Source organism: Phasianus colchicus, chromosome 29 (genome assembly GCF_987193195.1).
Source record: "Phasianus colchicus chromosome 29, bPhaCol1.hap1.1, whole genome shotgun sequence".
Lineage (NCBI taxonomy): Eukaryota > Metazoa > Chordata > Aves > Galliformes > Phasianidae > Phasianus > Phasianus colchicus.
This window is the reverse complement of record NC_143464.1, coordinates 2,414,308-2,425,974: the sequence shown is the minus strand read 5'-3', so window position 1 is coordinate 2,425,974 and position 11,667 is coordinate 2,414,308. Positions and strand designations below refer to the sequence as shown.

At 48.0% G+C, this 11,667-nt stretch overlaps 1 protein-coding gene across 1 annotated transcript; it reads left to right on the top strand.

Annotated features, from left to right (window-relative positions):
* Positions 1-5,352: 5,352 nt before the first annotated feature.
* On the top strand, positions 5,353-6,327 carry LOC149914581 (olfactory receptor 14C36-like). The gene has a single exon (XM_090126436.1). It carries the CDS (start codon positions 5,353-5,355, stop codon positions 6,325-6,327), a length of 975 nt encoding a protein of 324 aa, XP_089982562.1.
* Positions 6,328-11,667: the final 5,340 nt, after the last annotated feature.

Here is an 11,667-nt window from a genome sequence, read left to right as displayed (position 1 = left end):
TTTCATTGCCCATGTGCAGCTGGTTCTCTGAGGAATTGGTGCCAGTGACAATGCCCTGTGACCGATGCCCAGCATCCACCGCTGCTCTACCCTGCTGTGTATTTGATGTCCCTCATCCTCCAGGTGTCTCCAGCTCTCCAAAATCAATGACCATGGCTCAGGGCAAGTTTTCTGCAGGCCATCTGGACACATGCTCTTCCCACTGCTCTACACATTTTTCCTTCCCTTGCTCTTTGTTCACTCAGATACCTCCCAGTTATCTGGCTGATCTGTGAACTTCAGGGAGATTGTTGGAACGTGCTCCATCTCTGCAAAGTCTGATGGACTCTTTGATCAACTCCTTAACTGTCTACCTATGTCTTCCTATCTCTGCCTAACATATTTCTTGTACAGATATTCCCAGTAAAAGACAAACCTCATTAGGTGTGGTTTGGACAAGGCATGCAGTTGATTACATTGTTCTACTGTTCATTCAATTGCATGATGTTTACAGCTGATGGCAAAAAAAAAAAAAAAAAAAAAATCTTTCATTTCCCCTGTGCAGCTGGTTCACTGAGGAAAGCCAGTGGGCGTTGGTGCAAATGAGGTTTAACACCGAGTGGAGGAATGCAGAGGAGTGTGATGTGAGAAAAACTGATGCAAGTCCCATGGGGCCAATGGGAGTAGAAATGGGGTGGAGTAGCTGGGGAGGACATTTGTCCACACAGTGATGGGGCAAAGCTCATTAGGGGACATCCTGGGTCAATATAATTTACAAAGTGCTGCTGCAACTTCTTGTTTAAACCCAACTATAAATAAATAAATAAATAGTCTTCATAAATGCCCATCATTGTCTTCCTCTTTAAGCACTTCCGAGATACCTTTCCAATTTGCTGTACAAGTTCTGAACAGCTGAAGAAGATGACAGGAAGGCACAAGGCACAGGAGGGCTCTTCAGGTTGTAATGGGCCCCACGGGACTTTTGCTGCTGAGTCCATCCACCTCCAGTGCTGAGAGAAGATTGCAAGAAGTGCTCAAGAAGCCAAAATCAGAAGGAACGGTGAAGTTTCCTGGAGTATTAATGGGCCCCACTGAGGGCCATGGACAAGCAAGCTTCCCCAGGGACTTGTTAGAGCAGATAATTGGAAGCCGTGATTGCAGGCAGACCAAGGCACTGGCATGGTGGCTGTGATGCTGAGCAAAGCCTCCTTTGTCTTCTGAAGCAGAAAGGCCAAGGCCTGATCCCCAGAGCCTTGGCAGGGAGATCGTGTCCCTCCCTCCTGCTGGCTCAGGGCCCTTCCTGGGGCAGTGGGATGGAGGTTTGTCTGATGTCAAATGAAAGACCAGGGCACAGCAGCTGCCAGACTCTGCATGGGGTGCAAGGATGCCGTGAGGCCCAAGTCCCATGTGGGCAGTGTGTCTCATGCCAGGATGTGGGATGTGAGAAGGGCCCAGTCTGGACATGTACTCAATCACAACAGAACTTTGAACTTCAGATGTCTCAGTGCTCGAGCCCTCCATTGGACTGTCTGCAATAGTTTTATGTCCTTTATGTTCTTTGGTGCCCAGAACTCCACCCAATGTTCCAGCTGAGGCTGCAGCAGTGCAGAGCAGAGTGGGACAAACCCCTCCCTCACCCAGCTGGCAATGCCATGCTCAATGCACTCAGAGGACAGCTGGCCTTCCTGGCTGCCTGGGCACACTGCTGACTCACGTTCCATTTGATGTTGGCCAGGACCCCCAATCCCTTTCATTGGGACTGCTCTCCAGTATCCCATTTCCCAGTCAGTGTGTATGTCCAGGGTTGCACCTACCCAGGTGCAGAATCAGGCACTTGTTCTTGTTACACTTCATGTGGTTGTGTTTAACCAGTTCTCTAACTCCAGCACAGCTCTCTGTAAGTCCTCTCCACCCTCAATGGAGGAAACATTTCCACCGAATTTGGTGTCACCAGCAAACTGGCTCAAACATCTTCTAGTCCTACATGCAAGTCATTCACAAAAACATTGAAGAAAAGCAGCCTTCAAATGGAGCCCTGGGAAACCCTGCTAGTGACCATCCACCAGCCTGATCGAACTCCACTTAATGTAATCATTTGGGCAGGATCCATTGGCCAACTGCTCACTGCTCACCCAGCAGTTTTTTCTGTCTAGACCTATGCAGGAAATTTTGTCCGGAAGAATTATCTAAGAAAGAATATCAAAAGCTCAACTGAAATCCTCAAGGATAACATCAGCTGTTTTACCTTGGTCAAACCAGATGTGTGATTTTGTCATAAAAGGACGCTAAGTTTAACGGGAACTTCACTCATGAACTTGTGTGGGCTGTGACCAGTGACAGAATTATTCTACTGAGGTGTTTCCCAGTAAATACCAGCATCTTTTTTTGCATAATTATACCAGGCATAGAAATGAGACCGACAGCTCTGTAATGGCCTAGATAATCTTTCTTGTTCTTATTTAAAACTGGAACAAAGATTGACATCTTCCTGTCAACTGGGTACTTGCATGACCCTAGACTTCAAATGAGAGCCCACAGCAAACTAATAAGGTGTCATCAGTGAAAGAATGTAGATGTGACATATAGCTTTGTAACACCTTGAACTCCAGAGGATGCCACAAATTCTATGAGAAAGAGTATCAAAAGCTCCACTGAAAGCAGCTGGCTTCCCTTGGTCAACCAGATGGGTGAGCACTTCACAAAAGGACGTTAAGTTAAACAGGACCTTCCCCTCACTAGCAAGCATTGCCTGTGACCAATGACAGAATTCTTCTTAATTCATCCTCTTCAGGTGTTTTAAAATAACTCCCAGCATTATTTTCTCCATCACTTTAACACACTGAGAGACAGTGAGACAGACAGGTCCATAATTGCTGGGGTCTTCTTTCTTACTTTTCTTTAAAACTGGAACAATGTTTGCCAGCTTCCTGTCAACTGGGAACTGGCATAACCCCAGACTTCTTCTGATGCCATTCAAGTGAGAGCCCAGAGCAAACTAATAAGGTGTCATCAGTGAAAGACTGTAGATGTGTCATAGCTTTGTAATGCCTTGAACTCCAGAGTATGCCACAGATGGAGCAGAGAGGAAGATCTGGCTCTTGTGTTCTGAGCTCATCCATTTGGGCAGCAGAATGACACGACATGCTCCATGGGGACAGGTGCAAAAGGCACAGTGGGTGCCCCAAGCACAGGGCTGTGGTGGCATTTAGGATGGCCAAGAATACTTCCCTTCTGGCCCTCAGCTGATGCTCAGGAAGGAGCTGTCTGTCTCACAGATTTTCCACCACAGTTTACAAGCACGAGCACACAGCTAGGATCACCCCAGGCACCTTGGTCATCCCTGAGTGTGTGTGTGTGAGCAGTGCAGTCCCTGTTGAATACAGAGCAAGGATTCAGATGAGGGGCTCGCACACAGACACCTCACTGTGCACACCTGAACTCAGCTAAGAGGACTCCCAGCTCCCATGGTTCTGTGAGGAACCGATCCCATTTCAGCCCCAGGTTTTCTATCAGCTGATGAGTTGCCTAATTTTAGGCTTAGGTTGTGATGGTCTGATATTAATAGGACAAAGGGCAAGGACATTAAATAAAAAAACTGGAGATTTCGTTTATCTGTTAGGGAGAAATTTTCTGCTCAGAATATATGGCACAGGTTGCCCATAGAAGCTTTGTGTCCCATCCCTGGAAGCATTGAAGGTCAGGATTGATGCAATCCTGGGCAGCTTGATCTTGTGATTGACAGCCCTTGCCCATGGTTGGGGGCTTGGAACTAGGTGATCTTTCAAGTCCCCTCCAACCTAAGCAATTCTGTGATTCTGTAATGTTATGTCTGCACTTACAGATCATGAATGGAGGATTCCCAGATTTGGCATTTGCTTCTCCCTTGGTCAAACTTCTTTTAGTACAAATAACGGTGCTTCTGGAAAACAGTGGACATCCTGATTAACTGAGCTGACTTTGAAATACATTCAGCTGTGATGACCCTGCTGCCTTGCAGGAGCTGTCAGCTCAGGAGGGTCATGGATATCTCCATGGAGAGAATGAAATCACATCCTCGGCTGCTGAGCTGTGCTGGACTCCTGGGACACAGGGAGCTTATAGAAGTGGCAGCACTGCAGAGAGAGCTGTGCCCAGGAGCAGCTCCTGTGCCCCATGCAGCAGGTCTGTGGGCATGATCTGCAAGAGACAGGGAGAGGAAAGAAGGAAGAGAACTAACAGGCAGTGTGGCACGTTGGGCTGTGAGCTCATGGAAGAAGCATTGCTCACAACCCTTGACAAGGTAAGTTTCTCATTGCAGTCAATGTATCAGTTTTTATTGCTGGAATCACTAAATTTGGGGCATCCCATTTCAGGATGTAAACACTCAGTGTTTCTTTATCCATCAACTCCAGCTGAGGGCTTCTATGCTGCAGCATCAGAGCACAGCCCTGAGGGCTGCGTGTCCCAGTACGGCTGCAGGCTGTGCAGCTGGGGCTGCAGCCGGGTGCCCAGGGCTGTCCTGCAGAGCAGGTCCCTGCTGTGCCCCAGGGGCTGTGTGCCGGGCCAGGGACTCTGCCGCCTGCCAGGCTCAGCACTCAGCACTCAGCACTCAGCACTCAGCACTCAGCACTCAGCCTGCCTGGGGAGCTGCCCAGGATGCTGCAGGGAGATGTGGGGGGGGAAGGAGGCCCCCAGCATGGCAGGGCAGGGCAGGGGCCTTCTGCTGCCACAGCTGCTGCCTGGGGCTGGGGGATCGCAGATACACTGCACCCCAGAGTGTTTCTAAGAGCACTTTGCGAGTGGAGTGACAAGGCAGGGATTTTTCATTTCTTGTTCTTAGGGACGAGGAAAAAGTCGTAGGCAGAAATCTAAAAGGAACTGTGAAATATGAACACATCTCTGAGAATCCTGAACTGCACGTTTCTCAGTCTGCTGTTATGCGAACAATCTCCTAAAGTGCTTTCAAACTCTCGTCTTCCAAAGGACAGCACCAGCTGAAATTGTCATTGTTTCCCACAGAGATTAATAATGCACTTATCCTGCAGACAGGCAGCTTTCTCTAACAGAAGTTTAAGGGCACAGAGGTAGGGATGGGCACTCCAAGAGCAGACAGGATAAAGATATGAGACATGGAAATTGCTCAAAGATGGAAAATATCCAGGAGGCTGAAATATGATTAGGAAACGAGAGGAAAATTAGAGCTCCTTAAGCTTCTCCTTCTTAAGGGATGGTGAAGCTCATGAAAATAAATTCAAGTTAAAGAGCTAAATGAACATTTTCCATAGAGAAAGAAAATACTTTTATAGCGTAGCAAGAGGAGTGTCTGTGTGAATGATCTTGACTCACCATTACTTTTCTGCACTCCGCACAGGACTCCATGCCCAGGAACTGCAGATGCCCAACAGCAGCTCCATCAGCGAGTTCCTCCTGCTGGCGTTGGCAGACACGCGGCACCTGCAGCTCCTGCACTTCTGGCTCTTGCTGGGCATCTACCTGGCTGCCCTCCTGGGCAACGGCCTCATCAGCACAGCCGTAGCCTGCCACCACCGCCTGCACACCCCCATGTACTTCTTCCTCCTCAACCTCGCCCTCCTCGACCTGGGCTGCATCTCCACCACTCTCCCCAAAGCCATGGCCAATGCCCTCCGGGACACCAGGACCATCTCCTATGCTGGATGTGCTGCACAGGTCTTTTTCTTTCTCTTCTTCATCTCAGCAGAGTATTACATTCTCACCATCATGTCCTATGACCGCTACGTTGCCATCTGCAAGCCCCTGCACTATGGGACCCTGATGGACAGCAGAGCTTGTGCCACCATGGCAGCAGCTGCCTGGGGCACTGGGGTTCTCAATGCCTTGCTGCTCACTGCCAGCACATTTTCTCTGCCTTTTTGCCAAGGCAATGCAGTGGACCAGTTCTTCTGTGAAATACCCCACATCCTCAAGCTCTCCTGCTCACACTCCTACCTCAAAGAGATTTGGCTTCTTGTGATCAGTACCTCTTTAGCATCTGGGTGTTTTGTTTTCATTCTTTTCTCCTATGTGCAGATCTTCAGGGCCGTGCTGAGGATGCCCTCTGAGCAGGGACGGCACAAAGCCTTCTCCACATGCCTCCCTCACCTGGCCGTGGTCTCCCTCTTTGTCAGCACAGGCATGGCTGCCTACCTGAAGCTCCCCTCCATCTCGTCCCCATCCCTGGACCTGGTGGTGTCATTTCTGTACTCGGTGGTGCCTCCAGCAGTGAACCCCCTCATTTACAGCATGAGGAACCAGGAGCTCAAGAATGCGGTGAGGAAAATGATGCCCTGGTCACATTTTAGCAGGCATAAACTTCACATGTCTCAACAAGTGACTCAGTTTGTACAGTAACATACTTATGTTCCTTACTGATTATAATATTTATTTATGTTTATCACTTCATTTTTCTTTGCTGTTCATATTTATATGTGTGTGTGTGTAATTATCATTAGTGGTTATCATGGTCCTACACATATGTTTGGCTTCCTTCCACTTGTACTGAGGCATCACCGTGCTCTCTTTCTCCTGGAGCCCATAGGAACTCTGGCTCAGTGCTGACTTTCTCACAGCCTCCATGTTCCACCTCTGTGTCTGCAGGCAAATGAGATGCCAGCAGGCACCGTGGAGCTGATATTGGCTTGATTAGCAAATGGGATCAATGTATTAGCCGGTTGAACAATACATTACTTTAGCAGAAGGAATCAGTGTGTGCTCGTCGTAAAACTTCTGTGTTTAGCTTTGACTGGTGTGTGAACAGCCCTGTTTTTATCAATGATCCTGTTTCACAGAAGCTCTGAAATCACTTTTTTTACCTCCACCAGGTGCAAGGACTTGTTCTTGGGTTTGATATAACTGTTTGCACTTACACCAGACCAAGATAGAAAGTTGTTGATTGTGGCAAAACAAGCAATGGAAGTTTGCCAAACTGGGGGGAAAGAGCTAAAAGGTGAGCCAGGGTGCACCGTGATGAAGAGGAAGATGAACTAAAGGGGAGGAAGTAGGTGCTGTGAGAAGGAGGACATGTGGTGTCAGGGGCTGTGCTGGGGGCCCATCTCTGTACCACTGCACGCATGCTGCCCCACACAGTGCCTGCACTGAGCTGCCAGGGGCTGCCTGTGGGGCGGTGGGGCCGGGCTGTCCTGCAGAGGGGAAGGCACACGGAGCCTCATGCTGCGGGGCTGGGACCCCAAAATCAGCCTGGAACTCAGCGCCCAGCTGCGCTGTGCTCACCTTGCCTGGCTCCCAGGTGCCCCCTGTGCTGCTCTGTCACTGCCCCTCTACAGGACAGGGGAGAGAACTCATCTCAGCAATTCCTGGGTTGAGGCACAAAGCGTTTTATTCTTTCTTTGCTTAAAACCCAAAGACAACAAACTGTGTGTGTCAATGGCTACATATCAATGCAGGGTTTTTTATTGTTGTTGTTTGTTTGTTTTTTTCTGCACACTTGGGATCAGCTATTGAATTCTGCATCCCTTTCACGTTAATATATTATTTGAAACTGCACCTAACCCACAACACATTTCACTGATATTCTATATAATATAAATTATTTCCAACACATACATCTGCTCCCTGTTAGTTAGGATTTCACATCCTCTTCTTCCTTACCTATTTACTCTAATCCAAGTGATATGCCATGTTTCTATTTAATCTTTATTGTCTCATGTCCTGACTTTTTTTCCCTAATATTTAATAATAACTTCCCAAATTACCCCTGTGTACAAGTTGTTATTTCTGTTCTTGTTGTCAGACCCAGTCTGTTGTGTCACTGCAGCTCTGGTAATGATTCCTTTGCTGAACTCCAGACCATTCCAATAACAGCTCTCTGGGTACTGAAGGGAAGGTTGCTAAGTTACAGAAACACACTTATCTACCAGGTGCCACTTGTAAGCAAAGAATCAATCTAATAAACAATTTCTTCGTGTGTGCTGTAAAAAGATGTGTGTTTACTATAACACAGCCTTAGTCCTAGGATCTACAATGCTTTCTTTAGCTCAATATTACAAGGATCTAAATGAGAAATCAGTATTTTCCCCACAGTTCAATACATGTCCTGGTTCTTTATGGTCAGAATGATAATGTGGATGCTTTGTCAGTACATCAGTTACACAGAGTGGTACAGAAATCTCCCTGGACTTTTGGAAGTCCTTTGGCATGGTCCCACATCACTTCCTTATCTCTGTGGAGAGATGTCTGAGATGGATTTGAAGGGCAGACTGTTCGTTGGATAAGAAATTGGTTGGAAGGTCGCAGCCAAAGGACTGTGGTAAATGGCTCTCTGGGAAATCGGCTCCACCAGGTGGAGGCTGATCACAAGTTATGTCCACAGGGGTCAGCCTTGGGACCAGAGCTGTTCAACGTCTATCATAGGCATGGAGGATGAGACAGAGAGCACCCTCAGCAAGTGTGCTGATGTCACCAAGCTGTGTGGTGCAGTTGGCATGACAGAATGAAGGGGTGCCATCCAGAGGGACCTGGCCAGGCTTGAAAAGTGGGCCCAAAGAAACAGCATGAGGTTCAACAAGATCAAATGCCAGTTTTTGCACTTGTGTCGGGACAATCCCAGGCATGAGGGTTGAATTCCTAGAGAGCAGCCCTGAGGGGAAGGACTTCAAGATGGTAGATGAAAACCTGAACAGGAGCCAGTAATGTGTGCTTGCAGCCTGAGAGGCCAACTGCACCCTGGGCTGCATCAACAGAGAGGTGGTCATCAGAGCAAGGGAGGGCACTGTCCTTCTCTACTCAGCCCTCAGAAGGCCCCATCTGGAGCATGATGTAAAGCTTTTAGAGAAGGTCCAGAGGAAAGCCACGAGGGTGATCAGAGGGCTGGAGGACCTCTCCTGGAAAGACAGGCTGAGGGAGATGGGAGAAGAAACAGCCTGGAGGAGAACACATTGCAGCCTTCCAGTACTCACCGAGAGCTCAGAAACAAGATGGAAATCAACTTTTAACATGGGCAGATATCACAAGGTACAAATGTTTTAAATTACAAGAGTTGAGATTTAGATTAGAGACTGGGAGGATCTTTTCAGAGAGAGGGTGGTGAGGTCCTGGCTGTTGTGATTTCGTGCTTTTTTTTAATGTCAGTATTCCACACCAAAACATCATGTGAAGCAGTGGGAGTTAAAGAGTTAGCGTTCTGGTTCCACTTGCTGCCTTTTATGGGCATTTTGAGCATTCTGATGGGAGGGGAGGGGCAGAATTCCCTGGAGCACATGGTGTGAAGAGGAAGATAGGTGGAGATCCAGACTGCACCACAGTGGCTCTCCCTCAGGCCCCACTCAGTTTGCAGCAGAGAAGGGCATGTGCTTCCCTTGTACTGTCGTGGGGACTCACACTTTGGGCACACTTTGGTTCAGTAGGATTTAGTAAATTACCATTCCTCCTCAGATCGTTGCTGTTGTGATCCATTTGTTAAACCCATCTACTAGCTCTCGGCCCTTCCACCTCTCTCAGAGTGCGTGGCCTCCCTGGGGCCTCCCTGCACCACCAGCATCACCAGAAAAGTCCCAGGTCTGGTTCGCTCCTCTGATTACTACCCATTCTTGATAGTTCAGGTAAGCAGTGATGAAATTGTTCAGGGAAGCCTGCGACCGATTCAAAAGGATTTCAGGGGTTAGGGCGAATGGCTGAGAGAGTGGCTTCACAAGTGGTATTTTTCTCTCTCCTTCTTCTGGGGTGGTGAGGGATGCAGAGCAGTCTAGGAAATGGCAGGCTTTGAATAAGTGGCAGAAAGGTTGGTGCCACCACAGAACTATGGGTTCTTTGCCCATGGGGAGGACGGAAGAGAAAAGTGGATGTGAATTGAGAGCAAATCTAAAGAAATGTGTGTGTAAAAACCAGAGTGAAGTATGGGTAAAGCACGTAGAGAAGTGTGAATAAAGCTGGACTAAAGTGTGAATAAACTTGAAGTGTGAGAAAGACCAGGAGCAAAGTGTGGGTAGACCAGGAGTAGAGCGTGAGTACACCCGGAGCAGGGTGTCAGTAAAAATCGGAGAAAAGTTTGAGTAAACCCAGAGTGAAGTGTGAGTAAACTTGAAGAAATGTTTCCGTAAATGCTGAGGAAAGTGTGAGTAAAACACACACACACACAAAATGTGAATAAACTCAGAGTAATGTGTGAGAGAACTTGGAGTAAAGAGTGAGGTGGGCATTTCAAGGATCCCTGCATTACATTTGTGATACTGTTGTGTGGGGAGGTGCAGCAGAAGTCATCTTCACAAAAGGAGAGCAAATAATCCAAATTCTTCTGCAAGCTGGTTTTGCTATTAAGCGAGGCAAAGTGAATGGACCTGCCCAGGAGATTCAGTTCCTAGGTATAAAGTGGCAAGATGGGCGTCATCACATTCCAGCAGATGTGACCAACAACATCACTGCTATGTCTCCACCCACTAGCAAGAGAGAGACACAGTCTTTTCTGGGTGTAGTGGGCTTTTGGAGACTGCGTGTTCCAAACTATAGCCTTATTGTGCACTTCCTTCATCAGGTGACGCGGATGAAAAATGACTTTACATTTCAAAAGCAGCAGGCTTTTGAACAGATTGAAGAGGACGTAGCCCGTGCCATGGCCCTAGGGCCAGTATGGCTGGGACAGGATGTAAAGAACATCCTGTACACTGCTGCTGGAGAGAAAGGTCCCACTTGGAGTATGTGGTAAAGATCCTCAGGAGAGACCCGAGGATGATGCCTGGGATTTTGGAGGCGAGTATAAAGAGGGTCCAAAGAGTGCTACACTGCAACTGAGAAGGAGATCTTAGCTGCATATGAGGGGATTCGGGCTGCTTCTGAAGTGGTCGGTACTGAAACACAGCTCCTCTGGCACCTCGACTGCCAGTGCTGAACTGCATGTTTAAACGAAAGGTTCCCTCCACCCATCATGCAACTGATGCCACTTGGAGTAAGTGGGTTGCACTGATTACACAACGAGCGTGGATGGGGAACCTCAGCTGATTTGCAACCCCTGGTTGGATAACAGTGAAACTGACACTCAGTGTCCAGACACAGGCATCAGTTTAATGTGAATCTGTGCACTACAGTTATCTGTAAGGTACTGGCACTTCTACACTTATTTCCATGTGCAGCTACACCTTGTGATGTTATAAGAAATCAAAGTAAGCCTTGTGTTACTTAACAATTCTATGAGAGGAAGAGAAAGAAAAGAGAGAGACAGAGTAGGGGGGTAGGGAGGAAAGAAGGGCAGAGAAAGACATCACAGGTCTGGGTTCCAGCTTTGATCCAGCAGAGAGAAGTGGAGGGTCCTTGACTTGTAAGCGTGCTTGTCTCATAGTTTTGAAGCAGGAAAGTCTCCAAACAGGACCTCAAGGATCTCTCTGGCGTCCTTCTGTGGCTCCTAGGTTTACAGGTGTGCCATCCAGGGCTGTGAGTGAGGTGGCAATAAACAAGTCCATCAAAAACAAGTTTGCAGTCACATCTTCCTACAGCATGATTAGAACGTTTTGGGCAGAGCAAGGCTGTCTCATTTTTCACAGGATTCCCTCCTCCCCAAGTGTCCAGCCTTCAGTCTGTTGACATATCAATGTACTTCCAAGCCTTTGAGACAACTCCAGGCACACAGCAGGCAAAGTGTTTTTTGTTGGTCTGCTACGTAATGCAGGACCTGAGGGCTGACACAAGTGCAAGGAGAAAGGAGAACAGCGTGCAAAGGTGGTGCAAGGAGAGCAGCACTGAAAA